This window comes from Hirundo rustica, chromosome 3, assembly GCF_015227805.2.
Source record: "Hirundo rustica isolate bHirRus1 chromosome 3, bHirRus1.pri.v3, whole genome shotgun sequence".
Taxonomy (NCBI): Eukaryota; Metazoa; Chordata; class Aves; order Passeriformes; family Hirundinidae; genus Hirundo; species Hirundo rustica.
The window spans coordinates 1821108-1840389 of record NC_053452.1 but is presented as its reverse complement, the minus strand read 5'-3'; the positions used below and the strand labels follow the sequence as shown (position 1 = coordinate 1840389).

The 19282-nt window shown below is 40.7% G+C and overlaps 1 protein-coding gene across 13 annotated transcripts in view; it reads right to left on the bottom strand.

Annotated features, from left to right (window-relative positions):
• EHBP1 (EH domain binding protein 1) overlaps positions 1-19282 on the bottom strand; it is a 204312-nt gene that overhangs the window by 49737 nt on the left and 135293 nt on the right. For 10 of the 13 annotated variants that reach the window (XM_040058768.2, XM_040058771.2, XM_040058774.1 and 7 more), the window contains one exon: positions 3269-3416. In XM_040058768.2, coding sequence (XP_039914702.1) covers positions 3269-3416 — 148 coding nt within the window. The remainder of the gene's footprint in view (positions 1-3268; positions 3417-19282) is intronic. The other 3 variants (XM_040058772.1, XM_040058780.1, XM_040058779.2) reach the window with 1 other exon arrangement.

Genomic DNA, 19282 nt, shown 5'->3' with positions numbered 1-19282 from the left:
AGGGCTAATTTTCATAGGGAAGCAAAAGCATAGATGGGGGCTGGATCACGTTACGGGGAGAAGCCACACAAACAGCACTCGCTCCTCAGGGAAGATATCTCCAAGCCTTCAGCATTGGCTCTGCCAAGTCCTTCAGGCTTGTGGATGTTGAGATCTTTAGTTTATTTACTTCCAGGTACAGAGTTCACTTTAAGGCTGCAGGATGTGACAGGAGCCTGTGCACAGCGATCAAGGCAGCAAAGGCAGGCAATGGAAGAAATGCAGAGTTGAAATACTGGTTCTGTGTACGAGAAATCTGATGTCAGGACAAGAAATCACAGCGGTAACTGTCGACAGATACAAATACTGCCTGCTAAAAATATTAAGGACCTAACACTCATTCCATGAGTTGAAGGCTAAGCAGGATGAGTAAGGCTGTGCCAACCACGTACATTCCCTGAAGATCACTGCCTCAGAAGTGAGAATCCTGAAATCTTGAACTCGCCCCGTCCTCACCAATGCCGGGTCCCAGCCACTTCCTCGCACCGACGCCAGCTCAAATAAAGGATGGAGATGTGCCAGAGAGCAAAGAAAACACACCACCCAAATCCCAGAAGAGCAGATGGGTGTTCCACTGCTCAGGGACAATTCCTAGATAATATGTCAATTCCTTTGTCCTGGCGCTGCTAGAAAAAGGGTGAATATTTGGATCTCTACCTCGATACTGTCTCTGGATCCATCTCAAGGCATCCGCTTATCGGCCTGAAGCTAGTAGGACATCTAATAAATTTGAAGCTGCCATCCCAAACCCTCTGGCAGTTGGCAGGAAGAAGTATTTTCTGTCTCACATGCCAAATATCCTATGAAAAAGACTGGATTTCATAGCCAGGGATGCTGCTTATCCAGGAAAGTTTCAACTTGCCACAGTCGTTTGAGTTTCTCAGCCCTTGGTTAAATAAAGCCTTTTAACAAAGAATATTGCACCAGTGCCAAGGCATGAAATTCTTAATGAGCACGCAGAAAAAATGAAAGAGATAACACTTTTACCTACAGTTGTGAGGAAGAAGTTAGTCTTTAAAGAATCCAGAATCCCGGAGCTGAAAAGTCACTTTTTTTCTGAAATAATTGAATCGAGAGTAAAATTATTTGTGCGTTGCCTTTTTTTAAATCAAAAACTAATTGCAATCAATGCAGAAGAAGAGATTTATGATGTATAATGGACAAGAGAGCTTGGAAGACACAAGATAATAAGCTTGTCTTGGGTACTGTGTAGGGAATACAGGACTCTACACAATAAAAATGCGAATGCAGTTAGGGGAAACATTCAAAATGTATAAGGAGTAAGTAATAAGGAGACTGTCTATTAAATCCTAATTTTTGATGGAAATTTAAAAATGAAAAAGACTAAACCCAGAAGCAATTTCAATTTATTTGGTCTCTAAAGTGTTGGTGGCATTTCACAGAACCACTGCATTTCAGAAGAATTAATTCCTTTAAGGGAGATTTGGTGTAGCACCTGAAAATACCAGTGGTGTGGTAGACTTACATGCCATAAGGAAAGCTTTTTGAGAAGGAGGAAGCAGAAGAAAATGCTATAAAATGCACACTGCCATGAAAAGAGCAATGACGGATAAAACAAGACCGGGAATGAAAACTTTAGGTCCAAGAGAAGTTCAAACAGATTCGCCAAGCTACTGTATGAATGAAGAGAAATTAAAGTAGGAAGTATAAATCAATGCAAAAGTAGAAAGATGGGAAATTGTTGCACTGGATAAAACCCAAGAGGTAGAGTGGAGATAACTTTAAAAATAAGTTATCATCAGTTCTGATACTGTCTGCTCTTTGAGTAACACTAAACTATCTGGGTGCATCTGCAATCTCCCCTACAAATTCAGATTTCTTTTCATATATATGCACAGCGACCTCCGAGACTGTTTATAAATTGCATGAAGGGCAGGAAGAGCAATGGCAAAACACGGAGGAAAATATGGACAGGACAACCACATCCCAGAAAGCAGCACACTGAGGTATTCAGCAGCTCTCCAACTGAGTCACTGCAACAAAACAGTGTCACTGCTACCCAGCTGAGCACCCAGGACAGAACCAGACAAAGACCTTCCTTTGAGAGAAGGTATGGCAGGAGCAGCTAAAACTCAAATTAGCAAACCTAAACCACTACAAGGCACGATGAGACGCTGAGGAGGAAGCAATGAAATCGTGTAGGATGGGGCGTGAAGAGGAATGAGGAACACCATGGCCTATGTAATACCCAAGTCCTGTGTTGTCTGGCTCAGCCTGTCTTGCTGCCATCAAGGATATCATTTCTCTATTTGTCACAAAAGAGAGTTATGTTGGCAAGCTCGGTTTATTGGGCAAAGAGAGTAAAACTGAAGACCAGACTCGAAGGGAGATGTGCAACTCACTGCTCTCTCCTCAGTGTTAAATGTTGGGCTTAGGGTGCAATAAGACTGCATTTAAATATTTATGCATGCAAAGTACATGTAGTAGAGAGAAATAAATATTTTTGTTGAATCTACGTGCACTGTCAGTATCAAGCTGGATTTTCCTTACACTTTGGCTTATGATTACGAGTTAGTTTGAGAAACACTATTTCCCTTAGAATATGTAGAAGACATTAAAAGAGCAGGAAGCCTGCACTGAAATGTGTGTTCAGCACCCATGTGAGTGACACTACATTACTCCAGCTCATAGCACTGGCAGTTATATGAATTTTAATGGTATTGCAAAGTCAGTTTAATAACATTATAGCAATATTACAACTCAAAACCTGTAAAAGCAAGTGGTCTGTCAAAAGACTGCCAGTTAAAATCAAAATATTGCTTCCCCCACCTCTCAGAGGCCACCTTTAAAATTCTCTTATTTTGGACACATTTCATAAAAAAATAACATTTCTTAAATATTTCAAATGTTGTTTCCCCCCCAAAATTATATCCCTGTTCCCACATAAAAATATATATTGAAGGGAACCAACAATTGAAAGCGATTTTCCAAAAATAATTGTGGGTAATGACAAATCTGTAAATAATGGGTCAACATGAGCTACTCGTCCACAGAACATATTTTTCTTCCAAGCACACGTGCGCTTTTCTTTTAACTGCTGGAAATTAAGTGACACAACGCAGATTTAGGAAACGCATCTACGGCCGGGTCTTTCGATACGTCCACCTGACGAACAACAACGCTCTGAAGTGCGAATAAAAGCGATACCCAAAAAGGCCTCTGGTTTCTAGGTTGCCATAGGAATAAGACACAAGGTTCCTCAGCTCACCTCCAGATGCCTTTGACCTTTCTTTCAACTTTTCTGCAGCCATTTCAGTGTAGCTGGGAAGTTCTGACATCTTCACTCCAGATCGAGCTTCTGCTATTAGCTGACGAGCTCTCTCTCTCAGCTGCCGACGCCGCTCTTCATCTTGCTGCTAAGATATATTGAACAGTTGCCAACTCAGTAATTGACAGAAATGCAATTTCATTCTCAATCTGATCATCATGATAGGAACTGGTTTACAGCATGGTGCTTGGCCCACATTATAAATAGGACGCTCGATATCAGTTGGGTGTCACACCACAATTTTTAAAGACATCCATGCGTCGGATTATTTTTTTTTTTTTCCCCAAGCATTCCCCAAATTATTACTGCATTAGAAACCTGATGATTTGCAATGTAAAGCTTTCATAAATTATGTTCCATAAGAACACCTTGATGAAAATTTGCAGACACTTCAGTCTCAAAGTAATCACACCCAATGAGTGATTTGAGTGAAGTTTTACCGTGGCTATAAAATGGTTTTACTAAATTGAATGACTCATTTGAGTAGTATTCTGTCACAGAACTGAACTGAGAAGCCAGATATTGCTCTTGGTTACTCCAAGCACCAAGCTGACTTCAAAGTGCAAAGTGGCATCAAATCTGAGGCATGTTCTTTGACTTCAATGGATATTTTTCTTTTTAAAAAACCCAAAAAACCTAGTGAAAATTACTGAAAGAACAATAGATGCTCTCACAGCAGAAAAGACTTTGCATCCCTTTAAAGCATCCTACCAGTGGGGCTTTGGTCAATAATTAAAGGAATCATGCTGGAACCATGCCAGATAGTGTTGCCCCGCTAGAACTTAGAATAACTTAGAAGTATGATAATATTTCAGTTACATAAATAAACAAAGTTCTGCAGCATGAAAAAGACTTTTGTAAAAGACTAACCCACCATGATAAAAAAAGCCTTCATAAAAAGCTGTGTTTAAACATATCTGTAAGACACCACAGTCTGCACAAGGGAAACACCTCCAGTTTTCACCTTAAGCATGGGATTTTTTTGCTAAGTTAGGACTGTTTTTCCCCTCCCCTCAATATCAGAAAGTGCAACAAAGTCAGTGCTTGGCTTAAATCTAACCTGCCAATAAGCTTATGTATTACTGCCATATTGACCTGGATAAATCCCAGGCACAGGCTGTTGACCTGAACTAAGTGGAATATAACAAACTGCCTAATTTTGGAGAGCCATTCTGGCAGCCTTCCCACCAACCCAGAAACTTGAGCATCCCACACCTGCAGAGGCTGGTGAGAGCTGTTGCTAAGTGCTATTTAGTTTAAGCAATCATTAATAAAACAAGCGCAAAATACTAATTAGGTACATTTTATCCATTTCCATGCAAATTGTTTGTTTGTAGCTATTTACTCGGCATTGTTCTCGGCACAATAGAAAAAAATGCAAATGACTGAATCAGAATGCAGCCCTAATGGGACTTTCTGTTTATAACCATTAGCCCAGAGGTGTGCTGTAATTCAATCCTCAAGCAGAAAGATTTAGCCTCATTAACAGCTTGCATGGGCAGGTTACAACTCATAAAACCCTACAGTAAACAAAGTGTATGGACACAGCACAATATCTCGCCTCTGAGTGACAGAGCCCCCATTCCCTATCAGATTGCCTTGATTTACTTTTCTCCTAATGTCCTCCCCTGGAAAGACAATTCTGCCAGGGCCCTGCGAGGCAGCGGGATGGCACACGGGCTTTGTTTGCTTTCTCACCCTTTAACTTCCCAGAAGGCAACAGTTCTATCAAAATTTTATTTGGTAAAGTACACATTAGAAAGACGACTGGAAAGCTTCCCCCCCCCACCCCTCCTTGCCCCCTCCTCCTCCTATGCACTATAATAGATCAATTTAATTTAATTTCTAGCCAGCCAACTGACACAGCAAAGGGTTTTATTTCGACCCACAGTATTTGGTAACATTAATTACATTGAATTTTGCTTGAAATAAAACTGCTCGAATCTCTAATATTCCTCATTCCTCGGATATAGGAACTCTTGGGCTTAACTTAAATGACTTCTAAGAACCAAGGTACAAAATTAGGATTCCCACGTGGTTTAATGTCAAACAATTTAATCTACTTCAGCGCGTGTAATTTAAAATAGGGCCAGTTACGCGTTTGTGACAAAAATGCCCTAAACTGAGCTGGCTGATTTCTCCCTCTCCTTTCCTCCCCTCCTCCTGAAAGAGAACTTGTATACTGAATTATTAGCATAGTCATTAACATCCCGGGGATCTCCAAGCACACACAGATTATGGTGGCTTGTGTTTGTGCTGATTAAGCCAATCATCACCAGCGGATAAGGGAAAAACCAGCCTAGTTCTTGCTTAAATTCAATTCAGGTATTTGAGCCCTCGGTTACTGAGCTTGTCAGAAGAAACACTGGTAAGAAGGGGCAATGAAACTGAGAGCAGAAAAAAGTAGGTAGATTAAGTTTTGAGGTACAGAAAAATAGTTCAACAGCATACCAAGCTTCAATTTGGAAAGGAAAGCACTTGAGAGAGATACAGAGGCATGAACAAAAATATATATTAAAAAAAAAAACAACAAACCAAACCCAGGAGATTTGAAAAGAAGCACTGCACCAAGAAAGGACCAAGCAAACACACAGACAGTGCCTTATTTTCCCCTGTACAGTCAAAAAGAAAACTCAGTAAAATCTTCCACCCTCTAACACCAATCTGACGTGCCAAAGAGACATTACAGTTTTCTTTGTTATTTCCCCCCAACTATTTTGTAATGGTTTAAAGATCTGCCATGCGGATGCACAGTGAGGAAAACTTCACTATTTAAGGACAAACTCTTCAAGAATAAGTAATGTAATTCCTTGTTTCCCTCCTATAAAAATGTATTGGTATGCAATTTTTGTATTTCACAGTTCACTGACATCTCGGCAAGCTTTCTTCCACTGCTTCAATGGTGCTACTTTTAATTTTATCCTCCTTAGTCCTAGTAATTAAAGTGATCAGCAGTGGCATCCCAACGGCTTTGACACAGCTACAACCCCCTAGCTGACTCCGGCTTTTAAGGGAAAGGGGAAGAAAAAAAAAGGACGGGAGTTTCATTTCACTGGAACAAGAAAATCAAGCTTCTCCAATCCTCAACTTTATCCAATTGTTCTTTCAGCAGCCTTTGGATCTTAAGAAACAAATAAAAATGGCTGCCATTAGGGGGTCCTGTTTGTACTCGCCGCAGACGGCAATGACTGACGTTACTTTGGCCAAAAATTCTGCCGTGGATTTGGGAAGGTGAATTCGAACGCGAAACACTGGCAGGGCAGTTTCAGAGATCGTTACCCAGCCAGCTGAGAGCTGCCCGACTCGGGAAAATATTGAGAGTGGGGGAGTCTTTCAGGGCAAAAAAAACCCCAAACAATCCTTTAAAAATCATCTCCTTAAATGACTAAAAATTTTGCAATCTTCTCACATTGAAAAGAAAATAAGCCACAAAACCTTTGCCAGGGATTTTCAGTCGTCTTTTGGTAGAATTTTGGGAGGATCCAAACTGACTTTACACCAGAATTCTGGTAATGAATCGCCCTCTCATAAAAAATATATATATATATATAACCTGGTGCGCTGCATTTATTTGACATTTAGAAAGTCAATTCTTTACCGCATCCACAGACTGGGGGGGGGCGGGGCAAAACTAAAATTAAAAAAAATGCGGCAAATTTCTTATAATCCACAGCAAGAAAAATCAAACCAGAATTGCATGAGAGGGAGCGATTCCTGAAGCTGTAGGTTTCAAAATGGTTCGTGGGCAGCCGTGAGCGCACAGTACATCTAAGAGAAAGAACTTGACTGCCACCTCTTTCATCATTAGACAGGAAGAACGGCTCTGTTATTAGCCATTCAGAAAGAAAAAGACTTCTGTGCTTGTCCAGAGGCAAGGATTACCAAAATGTACCTATTCAGGATTACCAAAATGTACCTATTCAGTCAGAAGACAGAGTAAAAAATTAAAAAAAAATTTAAAAAAATAAAATAAAATAAAATTACACAGGCTTTAAAGGTTGGAGCAAGCTGGGTTGTACTGTGACCTTGATCATCTCTTGTTTGAGTAAATAGGATTTGGGATGAAACATTAAAACTGTTTAGCAGATCTTTTCAAGCCATTTCAAACTTTTCTTATGTTGGTTTATAATATAACCAGACATGCTTGTAAATGGCCACACCTGCTCATTCCTCTGGGGATGGCCTGATCTCTGCCTTTGCTAACAAAGAAAGGACGGGTGGGGGAAAAAAAAAAAAAAAAAAAAAAAATCAGCCTTTCTTGTTGCAAAACAGAGTGGAAAGTCAAAATCTTTCTCAAGTTTGTCCCATCTGGTCAGATTAAATCTTTGATCACCCTGGGGATCACATTTATGTTTGGTCTCCACCACTGTTTCAGAACGGCTCAAAATACACAGGTAGCGAGCAAAATATGGATTGCTGAGCAAGGAACACTCGGCATAAACAAAAGTGGCTTTGGATTTCTATTCAGATCGTAGGAGGTGGTAAGCAAAGACAGACAGAAACATCTTGGGTATTTTCTGCCTGGTGTCTACATCAGCTACCTCCCTATCCGCAAAATGCAAGCAGCTTGAAAATATTTTTTCTCGCAAATGCATATCACAAAAAGTATCAAACTGTTTAAGCAGCTATTGGCTTAGGAGCTATGGCACCGATACACCGATGAGACACGAAAGAAGGAACACAGAAGTAGCCCAAAGTCTAAAATCGGAAGAATCACAAACAATATCTTAACAAAGCTGTCCCTCTTAACAAAACAAGCTCCCAAAATTCACAATAACATGGGGTGGCATGGCTGTAAAATGGAAAACAGCTCCTTAAACACCAAGGAGGCATTTTTAAAGAAGTCGCCAGCAGTTTCTTCTCTTTTTTATTTTTTCATTTAAAAAACAATTTCACGTTGTTCCGGAAAATGCACAATTCACTTGGTACAGTATTTCTGTGTGAAGGACGGTGGCTGTAGAAAAACAATCCACTGATAATTTAATTCCTTGTGTCATTGTGAAACTGGGAAGCTCTTAGTTTACTGAATGGAAAAAAAAAAATATTTGAAAAAAAGAATGTCTGACTAAGTAAGTATCACCTTGTGCTACATCCAAGGCCTCTTGCTGGTTGTCTGGCTGCTCTTTTGTAGGCAAAAAGGAGCTGAACGCTCTCTGGCTCCTTAGATCTGGTCCAACAAATGCACTGCCAGTCATGCACACGGATCCAGCTTAAAACCCAGTGTGAGCCTAAAAGAAGCTAGTCAAACTGGCACCTACTCATGCAGAAGTAGATAGATTTGTCATGACAGGCTGATTATTCAATGTAAAGAAACAGTTTAGCTTTTCTAATCTGGTACAAATACATCTTTCTCAGAGAAAAAAGTAAAAGGTCTAACAGTTCAAGTATTTATAAGTAAAGAAACCAACAAAAAAATTGTAACGTCAAAGCGAACCACAGGTATTTGTGCTGGAGCATTCTGCTAAACAGCCCCCAAGTTCTATTCAGATAAATAAGATTTAACCCATTTAACCATTTCGGAGCTGCACATCTCTGCGACAGAGGCGATCTCGCCTGTCTCACACTGCTCTTGGCTCTACGGCAAGTTTCAGGGACGGGCTGAGACACCCAATTCCAAAACCACGTTGTGTTTTCCTTCTGTCCTCGCTGCCTTGAGCTGGTGCAGAGAGCGAGGCGCTCTCCCAGAGATCCCTGCCGACCCACAGGGCTCCCAGGAAACACCACCCAGAAAGCCGACCTACACCAAAAGCGCAGACAAAGGCCTCCGCTAACTTCTTCCCTGGAATTTTCCCTGCTTAGGCAAGTTTGTGCTTCCCCCATCCAGGAAGTATAATTAAGGTCAGCAATCACCTAAGGTGCTGGGATCCATGAGCTTGTTCTGCCTGTCATCGTGACTGCCTGTGCTATTAGCGTGACCCACAAAGCACGCAGGCTCAGAAATATCCTAAAACAGTGCCACCATCCAGACAGGGCAGAACGTCCCACCCGAGATGAACAGGCTAAAGGCGGTGTTTTCTGTGCCTTTCCACAGCTGAGCTACAGACAGAAGTTAAGAAAGCTGCTTACTCATTGTAGGAGTCAACATTCGTCGAGCTCCACTTAAGGGATTTTCTCTTGTGTAAACTTGACTTTATAATTTGGAAAAAAAAAAAAAAAAAAAAAAAGAAGAAGAAGAAAAGAAGAAGGGGAAAAAAAAAAAAAAAGTGGTGTTATGAAACAAAGGCTTTTGGCAAGTGCATGGGATGCGTAAGCTGGAGAGCGGCATCTCTCAGACTGCCATCCTGGGAAGCTTCCTCCTCGGGCGGGCAGCCCCGCGCCAAGGGAGGGGACGTGCCCTCCTGAGGAATGCTCCCGGGTCACTCCCAGCAGAACAAAGCCAGCGGGCTCCAGGGGGCCTCCCAAAGTTGGTTTTCCTCCCCCCCCCCCCCCCTTTCTCTCAATTTTTGGGGGAGGGTAACGAGATCCCTGTCTGCTTCTGTGTGATGAGAATGAAAAGAACAAGTGCAAACCCTGCATCTCCCTGGACCCTACTTTGCTGTGTGGGGGGTTTTTTTTATTATTATTTTTTTTAAAAGTCCTGCAAACTGCTGGCAGGTTTTTTTTAATGGAAAATACCAATCGCCTAAGATCTATACCTAGCCTTTTGCCAATAATGAGAAAACTTCACCTTCTGTCCCCAGCAATTCTTAGGAAATCTTTTGCTGTTATTCCTACAAATCCAATTACAGATTGTTGAGTAGCTAGTGGAGTAAGCTTATTGAGGAGTGTCACATCACTAAGTCGTGCGTATGTGTTTCAGTTTGTAATGTGGTCTGAGCCGCTGTAGAGGTGTCAACTTAAAATGCAAGTAAGTAGCAGAACAGGGCTAATCCCAGCCACTACTCCCCTGCAGCCAAATTGTAGCGCAATGAATGACAGTGGAAATGCAAAGATGCCACTGTGCTTATCACACACAGCCAGATGGTGGACCTGGATCAATGCACACATGCCACGATCAATGCATTTGATAAAGAATTAAGAAGAAAACTGTACATGTTATCAAAGAACTTGTACATGGCATAATTATGATTCTGCATGTGCTTACTGATGATATTGGAGACTCAGAGGCAGGTGATAATGAAACTGATAGGAAGAAATAGCTTAAAGGCTACAGCATATGGCCTCAGCACTAAGAAATCTTGTCAAATAGTTCAGAAAGCTTTTTTAACTGTTATTACAGGCTGCTCATAGTGCAAGCTGGTGGCAACGTTTTAATTTTTTTTAAACCTGAAATGTCAAAAAGTTACAAAAGCTGTACTTTTCAGAACGGTTCAGAAAATAATTAAGACGCTATTGTGTTTTAAACAAGGCAAAAAAAAAACTACAGGTAGAGGGAGCATTCACAATTCGGGGGGGTGGGGGGAGTAGTTGGGCATTTAAAAATACATATGTCATTATGTGTTTCCCGAATAAATGCATTTAGACTTTGAGGGAGCTTGTGGCGGTTTAAGGAACGTGTCTTGGTAGCAATTTGCATCCAGCACGCCAATTTCTACAGATGCAGTTTCGATACTGTGGAAATTTCGGTATCACCGAAATGTATCGAAATGTGCTCGACATCAAACATCTAGCATTTCTCCCTGTTCGCATCTGTACTCCGTCAGCCGAGTTACAGACTGCGTGGATGTGAAAGAAGGCAATTAAGGATTCGTGGAAAATAAAGTCTAAAGTAATAAAAAAAAATTATAATGTATAAAAGGTACCTAAAATACAAATTCTCATGCTCCAGTTGATAGATGAGCTGTCTAATCAACGCCTGGACGTAACTTAAGTGCTCTCATTAGTGTGAAGACCTTCAGGCTAAATAAGACTAAATCCCTTAAAAATTGCTTCTGCAATAGAAAAATCCCCCTTACCATTTTCCTCTGCCTAAATCATATCAATTAAAAAGAGAAAAGGGGAGGGAGGGAGAGAGAGAGGCATTTTCACATGACTTTGTTTTAACTGACACTCAAAAATCTATCTTCTGAATCCAATTTAAAATGTCTTGGCAAAAAAAAAAAAAAAAAAAAAAAAGTTCATTAGCAATCAAAGAAACAAAAAAATCACCCCGAGTTTAGTTTCTCTTTCACTTTGAACCTGAATCTTTACTCAGCGCTAAGGTGCATAATGCCCATTGAATCCCTCACCGTAACTTCTTTTTTCAACGCCAAACGTTTAATCAGCATTGCAGTTCTACGTGAAATGATAAAATTTATCGAAACGATCCTCCAGAACAGTGAAGCGCTTATTTTATTTTCAGCAGGCCGAGGAGGGACACTCTCCACCTCCCCCCCGCTCCTCGCCAACCCCCGAATTTCAATTTGTCCTGACAAACCATTGGGTATTAAATTCTAAAGGCACGCAGAGTGCATAAAGAACTGATGGCTTGATTAGCTCTTGTGGTGCAATTGAAGGAGCTGTCTCTCTCCCCGCTTCTCCATTTTGAGAAACACTTTGATCTTCGTTCAAGTCAATTCATGAACATCAACTGACAAGACTGCATGAAACACCCCAATGGTTAGGCCCAAACTCGTAGCAAACTATTTGGTTTCATTAAGGCTTTAGGAGAAGTGACCAGTGACAGTCCTTTCATTCAGAAGCCAACAGGCAAGTGACTATTTAAAGTTTAATGTGCACAATGTACTGCTGAAGGCCACTACACCTATAGTCAGTCACTCAAGTATGAATGCCTTTACCTACTATTTTGTGACATGTGAACTTCTAAGTGCAGCTGCGGTCTCATTAATGCATTTGCCCAGATTTGTTTGCAGGACTGAAATAGACGAATTCACAGAATTTCTGGTGAGAGAAACAACTGTATCTTCAAAGGAAGGTAGAACAGCAGGTGCTACGTAAAAGCCAGCGATTAAAAGCAGATTGTGTTTTTAAAATGCAGTGATTTACTCGAGATTTGCACAAACGTGGCAGAAATATTATCTGTTCCGGCTGAAAATATGAAAGAATTCGAATCCCATCACCCGCAAAACGCGGGGCGTTTGGCCCGGTGTCGTGCTTTGCTACAGTACACTACTTACACATCGCTCTTCCCCTTTTTTAGTTGCCCTCTCCAAAGAGTCCCACTTCAAAGAGTTCATTTTTGCACCAGTTCCTGTCAATGCAGGTCAGAAACACTAAAGTGGAAAGTGGCTGCAGTGCCGTGGCACAAAGAGTCTCCGCGGCTGAAATCAAACAAAGCCCAATTAAACTAATCATAACGTCCCAGTGAACACAAGGAAGCTCACCTGGTATTTCTGGACTTCTTGTGTGAATTCCCAACTCTACTCGGTACTTGGTACTATAATTACCCTGACCAAAATACTGTGAAATTACTGCTCTGATCTACTAATGGCTGCAAAAAATCCCGTCGCCGTGGTTCCATGCCAAGGGGCCGTAGCAAGGTGGCGCAATGCTTTCTGACAGAGACGACAACTTCGAAAAAACTCAAAAGGGAAAATTAACGGGATGTGGTTTATGTTGCCAAGGACTGTTCATTAATTACCAATTTAATCACTGCTGGAGGCATGACATTACAAAAATCTGGCTGAAAGTTCTAATAGATTATGAAGACCACCTAAGAAGAGTGACCAAGAAATGTACAAAACAATTAATACTGTTTCACTGCTATCAAAGACACTCAGATTATTTTACATCAAGTGAAGCAAAAGAATTAGTAGCTTCACAGTGCCACCACTAGGAACTGTAAATACAATGGCACACAATTAGTAATGCACATGTGACTTTTCGTTCAAGGCATATATCCTTGGGAAAGCCAGAACACGATAAGGAGAACAAAAGAAACATTTTTAAATGAAATGAATAAAGATTTTAACTCTACCCTTGTGCATGCTGAGCAATCACAGAATAGGCAATGCAAAATACAGCTCTAAGTAATGGTGATATCATCCTGGGATTCACAACAGCGCGTACTGAACATCCACACGGAAAACGTCCACAGCTATTAGCAGCGATAGAAAAAGAGCATTCCAGGGGCTGAGAAACCCGGGTCTCACTCTGCACACAAAAGGCATAGCTCTGAAACAAGAGAGGGGTTTTGGGTTTTGGTGGTTTTTTTTTTTTTTAACTAATATTTATAAATGGATAGAAGATGCTAAAATTTTGGAACTAGTTCTGTTCACATGATCTTAGAATTCCATGAATAAACTGCCAGCCTGTTTTCTGTCGGCGTGCGAGTTAATGTGATGACTGCAGACTGGGCTTGAATTTACAGCCACATAATAAATAAATTTACATCTTTAGGCCAGATCCTTAACTGGTGTAAACAGATACACATTACAGAAATAACAGCAATAGAAATCAGCTGAGAAACTCAAGCATTTCTATCTAAAACTGAAACTGCTAACATTTGTTGTGCATTATCAAAGGTTATGCTTTATTCTGGAAATCCCTCCTGCTATAAAACTGACAGTGCATACTAATTCTTCTCAAAAATCAGTTTACTTGCACTAATTGATTTATTTTCCCAGCTACATCAGGGACTTGTCTACAGCATTGTTTTTGTACAGTGAAGTACCACGACTTCATAGCAAGAAAGTGCTTAAACAGACCAAATATGAAGTCAAAAGATGTGGAACCTTTTTGGAAAGTTACAGATTACTTTTTATTTTTCATGTTTTGAGGAACGTTAAATAAAACAAGTTGCCTGCTCCTGCCATCAAGGAATTGAGATCAGACTATCTCAACCTTAGAGTGTCGCTGTAAAGAAGTAAATATCAGGTCAGTTGTGGGCTTGAAGCGTTCAGTCAGCAGGTCTAACCTCCAGCTAAAGAAAAGTATGTTGTTAAAACAACTACAAAACTTGGAATGCTCATCAAATGTAAATACTCCACAGCACGGTCTTATCAGCTTACACCATATTTAACCACTTTATAGTGGCATACAGACAAGACATATAAATGAACAACAGGGAATAAGTTACCAAAGCTCAGGGATTACCAAAATAATGTTCAATCTTTTTACCAATTAAATGGTAACTCCTTCTATGCAATCTTGGGAAGATCTAGAGATCATATCTAAATCTGGTTGCAATTATCAGCATGACAGACTAGTCTTTTTTCAATCAATATTTTCCAATTAATATTAAAAGACCAAGGTTGCCACCTGCAAAGTCCTGCACCTCAATAAACTCATGCTAGATGTTTAATTAATAAAGATGAGGTTTTAAATCTATTTTTTAAAAAAGAAAAACAAGATAGGAATAACTTAGGAGTGCTTCCTTAAATGAATTAACATTACCACCTCAATCACAGACGTTTATTTTCCAGTTGAGGAGACTATGAAAAATCCAGCAGTGGACTGGATACCTTTCCTAAAGTCACAGAAGTAAGGATTCTGGTTTGACATAGAAAAAAAAAAAAATACTAAATGAAGATATTTTGTGCTCATTTTCAAGAACCTGAAAATATAATTGGAGTAAAGAACACTCACATTGTTACCTTGAGTTTAAGGCATCTTTCAAACAAATTAAAATATTCTATTTTTGCTGTCTACTCTGAACACTTCCATTCATATTGGCTACTTATTTTTTACTCATAAGTTTACTTACTATTTACTTATTTACAATAAGTTTACTTATTGGAGATAAGTTTGGACAGTTTAGAACTTATTAGTTCAGAGGGGCAGCAGATTATTGCTGGACATGATCAATAATTTGCATCACTTATTAAAGAGTTTTTTCTGAGCATTTAAAACAATGCTTTGCTTTGCTTTTATTGCAGTCAGAATATCCAGGACCTGTGCAAATGTATGCAACCAAAATTAAAGATCATGAAGATTAATTTCCTTTCAGATTCTGTCACTTTCTGAAGCCTTTCTAAAAAGAGCTCCCATTTCCACTAGTCCAGTGCGTGCAAAAAAAGAAAAAAAGTTATCATTTTGCACTCAAATATTCACGAAAATGAAAAGCAATGGGCACAACAGACTGACACCTGAAGTAGAAAGAGCTTATTAAAAATGAATTAGATACAGCTGCAACAAGTCCTTTGAGCAAGGGTGTAATAAAAAGCAGTATTCTGAGCAAGAAGAAACAATCTCATGGCACAGCCCATTCCTCTGCACCCTGCACAGAATGTTTGTGTGTTTGGAGGAGGCAGCTTTTTGGTGAAGCACTCTGCATCTGCAAAATCTACTCAAAGAGCTGAACATAATCGCCACTGCTCTTCCAAATCTTTCTCTTTTTTTCAATATATACACATTGAGGCGGCTACTGCTGTCATCCAGCTTGAATAAAAACAAAATAATGGCACCAGAGATAATTAAACCCGAATCTTTCCCTGTACAGAAAGCAGGGTAGCAACAGTTGCACTTAAGCACAGCAGCAGCCTCAGGATTACTCTCCAAACCACGTCAGTTTGTATTACTCTGGTTTAAATTCTTATTGTTCAAATGGAGCCCCTCACAGTTTTTAGTGTAGTTACACTCAAATGCTGAAGAAATAATTGCTATTTTCCCATTTCACCAAAGGCAGAAGACAGAGTGATTCCCTCCAGGTGTCATGTTATCCAACTCCTGCATCCCAGAATCTATGCTGGATCCTAAATATGCAAATTTTTCGGCCAAATCCATATATGGGAGGCCCAGTCCCACACCTAAATTCAGTAAGGAGGAATCCTTAGCTCATGCAAAACCCAAATAACTTCAGAAACTATCTGTAGCCTCTGGTAGGGAGAAAAACACATCCTTTGCCAGACGAGCACTATTTTTCATGAATTCCATTAGATATGGCATTCCCTGCTAAAGCCGTCTACCTTACAAAAACAAGTTAAAAGAATTTGACACAGGATTTAGGAGACGCCAGAAATAAAGCTGGTGGGCATAATCTTAATTTCCATCCTGCTCTGTATCCTCTAAAACAGAGTCTTATTGTGGCACCACCTTTTACTTTCACTATCTCCTGCTCTTCAGCCCAGACCTGAGCTCTACCCAGTGGTGTTCAGTAAATTCAGTATTTTCACTCTTCAATATGCAGGCCCATCGGTACGTAGCATTACTATTTACACCACAATATTCAAATCTTGCTCTGAAGACAGCGCTGTTAATTTCTTGATTTCTTCCTACAGTGCCCACTCTATATGGAATTTAAGAGCCTCAAGAGCATTAATCACATTCCCTTCTCACAAGAAGCCGTGGAAGAGTTATTACCCTGCTCTTCTGACGAGAACTGAGACGGAGAGATCCAGCTAAAAGGATCTATTGCTGGGTGCCTGCTCTGGGAAGCCTATTACTTGGATTTTTTTTCAGTATACTAAGCTTTATAGAGCACTTTATATGTCTCAAGCACAGCTCCAATTGATTTCCCTGACAGACCTGGATGCTCAAAATATCTGCAAATCAAAGTTTTGCCTCAAAGCGATCCAGAAAGGGAGGACACACAAAAAGTGACCACCTGGAGGACGTTTGGCTCAAAAGACTTAGTGGCACTGATCAGGAACTCAGGTGAAGGCAGAAGAACATTTAATTCTTTCAAGCACCTTAACCATGACCTCATCTTTTCACTCCTCGTGAAAAGATTGTCGTGCACCTTCCAATTTCTGCAATCAAAAGCACAGAGGTCCCCTGGACAAACAGCCTTCTACATCACCTCTCTCCTCTGAGGAAAAGGAGGCACAATTGCTTTGGGGAGAATAGTATGTGATCACATAATTAAAGACTACATCATAATGCATATACACAAAGGAGGTTAATTAAAGTTGCCTGTGCATTTCTTAACTCCTAATTCCATTCTCTGTAATCATGCTGACTCCATAACCATAGCCATTTGAGTTTGGAGAGTAAATGACAGCTGCAGTAAATTTCCATTCTTTATGTGGCCCAGGCACTAAAAGAAAAGAAGAAGATTTTGCCAACGGCCTTTAGATGTTTGCTGACAACAGAGTTATGCTGAGATTCGGGAATTAAGAGATTCCACCCCATGTTCTGCAGGTGAGGATTCCTCTCCTGGAAATGCCCGTGACTTCTGAGTATTTCCCACTCACTGTGGTCCCCTCCAGCCTGTCACTTCGCTGGATAGGTCACACAGCCCAGCTCCAGTTTCCTCACCTTCCCAACATCACATTTCAGCCAAGCTGCTGCCGCTAACAACCATCACTGCAGGTTGATATTTTACAGCATCTGCTGGGAGCAGATATGTCCCTTCTAGCCCTGTGATATTCACCATGAGAAAAGGCAAGTTAAATAAAAATGAGTAAGCTAATAAAAAGGCTCTCCTGGTTAAAAGCTAAGTGATTACAGCTGCTATATCAGATTGCAAATGACAGGAGCATCTCGTAAAAGAGTCACCACATGCACACATAAATCGAGAAAGCAAGCAGAAAGGCTGAGTTGTTTATAAATCTACCATAGAGAAAGGGATCCACGAAGGGATCAGTAACTGTTCACAGAGCTCTTAAGCTAATTCTTCCAGTCTCCAAAGGGCTGCATCAATTTTAATGACACAGCTATGATCCTCCCAAACCATGAGCGTGATTTCAAGGAGGTTCTGATCAATGCAGTCTCCTCTTAGACTTCAAATACCTGCACACATCCCTCCACATGCTGCCTGGCATGCATGCAGCTTGAGACTGAAGGCTTCTGAGAAGCACCAAATAAGCAGACATAACACCGAAAAAACTTCTATCCTGGTGGAAGGAGGGAAGAAATGGGGGAAATGAGGCTGTGCTCTGCGCTTAGAGGAGAAAGAGGAACAGTGTTGGGCGGGCACACACTAAATAAACCTGCATTTATGGCCACGGTAGAGATTTGAACACTTCCTCCCTGCTGCTGGCCCTGAGCAGAGCCACAGTCCGTCCCCACCGTGCACACTGTCCAACCCCAGGCACTGATGGCTGCTCTCACCCGGTCACTGGGGAAGCTGAAACTCCTGCTTCTCACACGACACACGGAAAGGGGGAACAGCAAGGCTTAGGAGATGAGACTTTTCTAAAGTCACTAATTTAGTGGCTTTGCTTAGCTGGGGTGACTGACAGAGCACAGTCTGAAAGACTAGGATGCTTAAAGCTCTTTCTGAGAAGGTATCAAAAAAGGTAAAATTGCAAACTTCAAGAGTTACTTTCAAGAGTATTGCCCCTGAACTATCTCTTCGAAGTTTTCTTATTTAAAATTAGATCTTCCTGTTTTAAACCATTCTCTTTTGAATCTCAATCCATCCTGAAAATGAGCCTCGTCCAATTCCCACTACTAAATGCTGATTCTCATTATCACAACTCTCATTTGGATAACACACCACTACACATTACTGCACACTGACACATACAACACTGCTTTGAGTCAAAGTTCTCATTGTTAACCTTAATGACCAAAAAACCATGAATAGAAATAAGTCTGTGCTATATGCTAACAAGGAAATGAAAAATGACCCGTAGAAAACTGGCAGAAGTACATCAAATGGAAGTGCCTCATCTCTACTAATATCACGTATGCTAAAGGAGAACAGAAATCAATGTGTTTTACATTACACCTATACATGCTGATGCACACATGCATTCTCTTTCAGAATATGCACGTGTAGGGATATATAACATATACATACATGTTACACACAGCTTTAGATAATGTATATTATTACACACCAATTATAAGAATCTCCAAATCGCATCCCCACAACACACACCAGAGCTGAGGAGCCTTTGTCATTCTTATGTGACAATAAATCAAGTCAAGAGTGCCCACTACAGTCTGCTCAGAGTGCCCAGATTTCACATGGGCCACGACCATTTGCTCCAGGACAGTTCTCCTTGAGCTTTTGATGAATGCAGCAAGAAATTTTGGTTCTGCCAAGCTGCCCTAAAAGACTGCCCTTCCCTTTCCTGCAGGCTTCTAATAAATTTTTCAAATGAAATAAGGTCCCGTGGGTAATCCGGCTGTCTGAACGCTCACCCTGAAAACCCTTCACCATCTCCTGCCCTTCAGCTGGGTTTC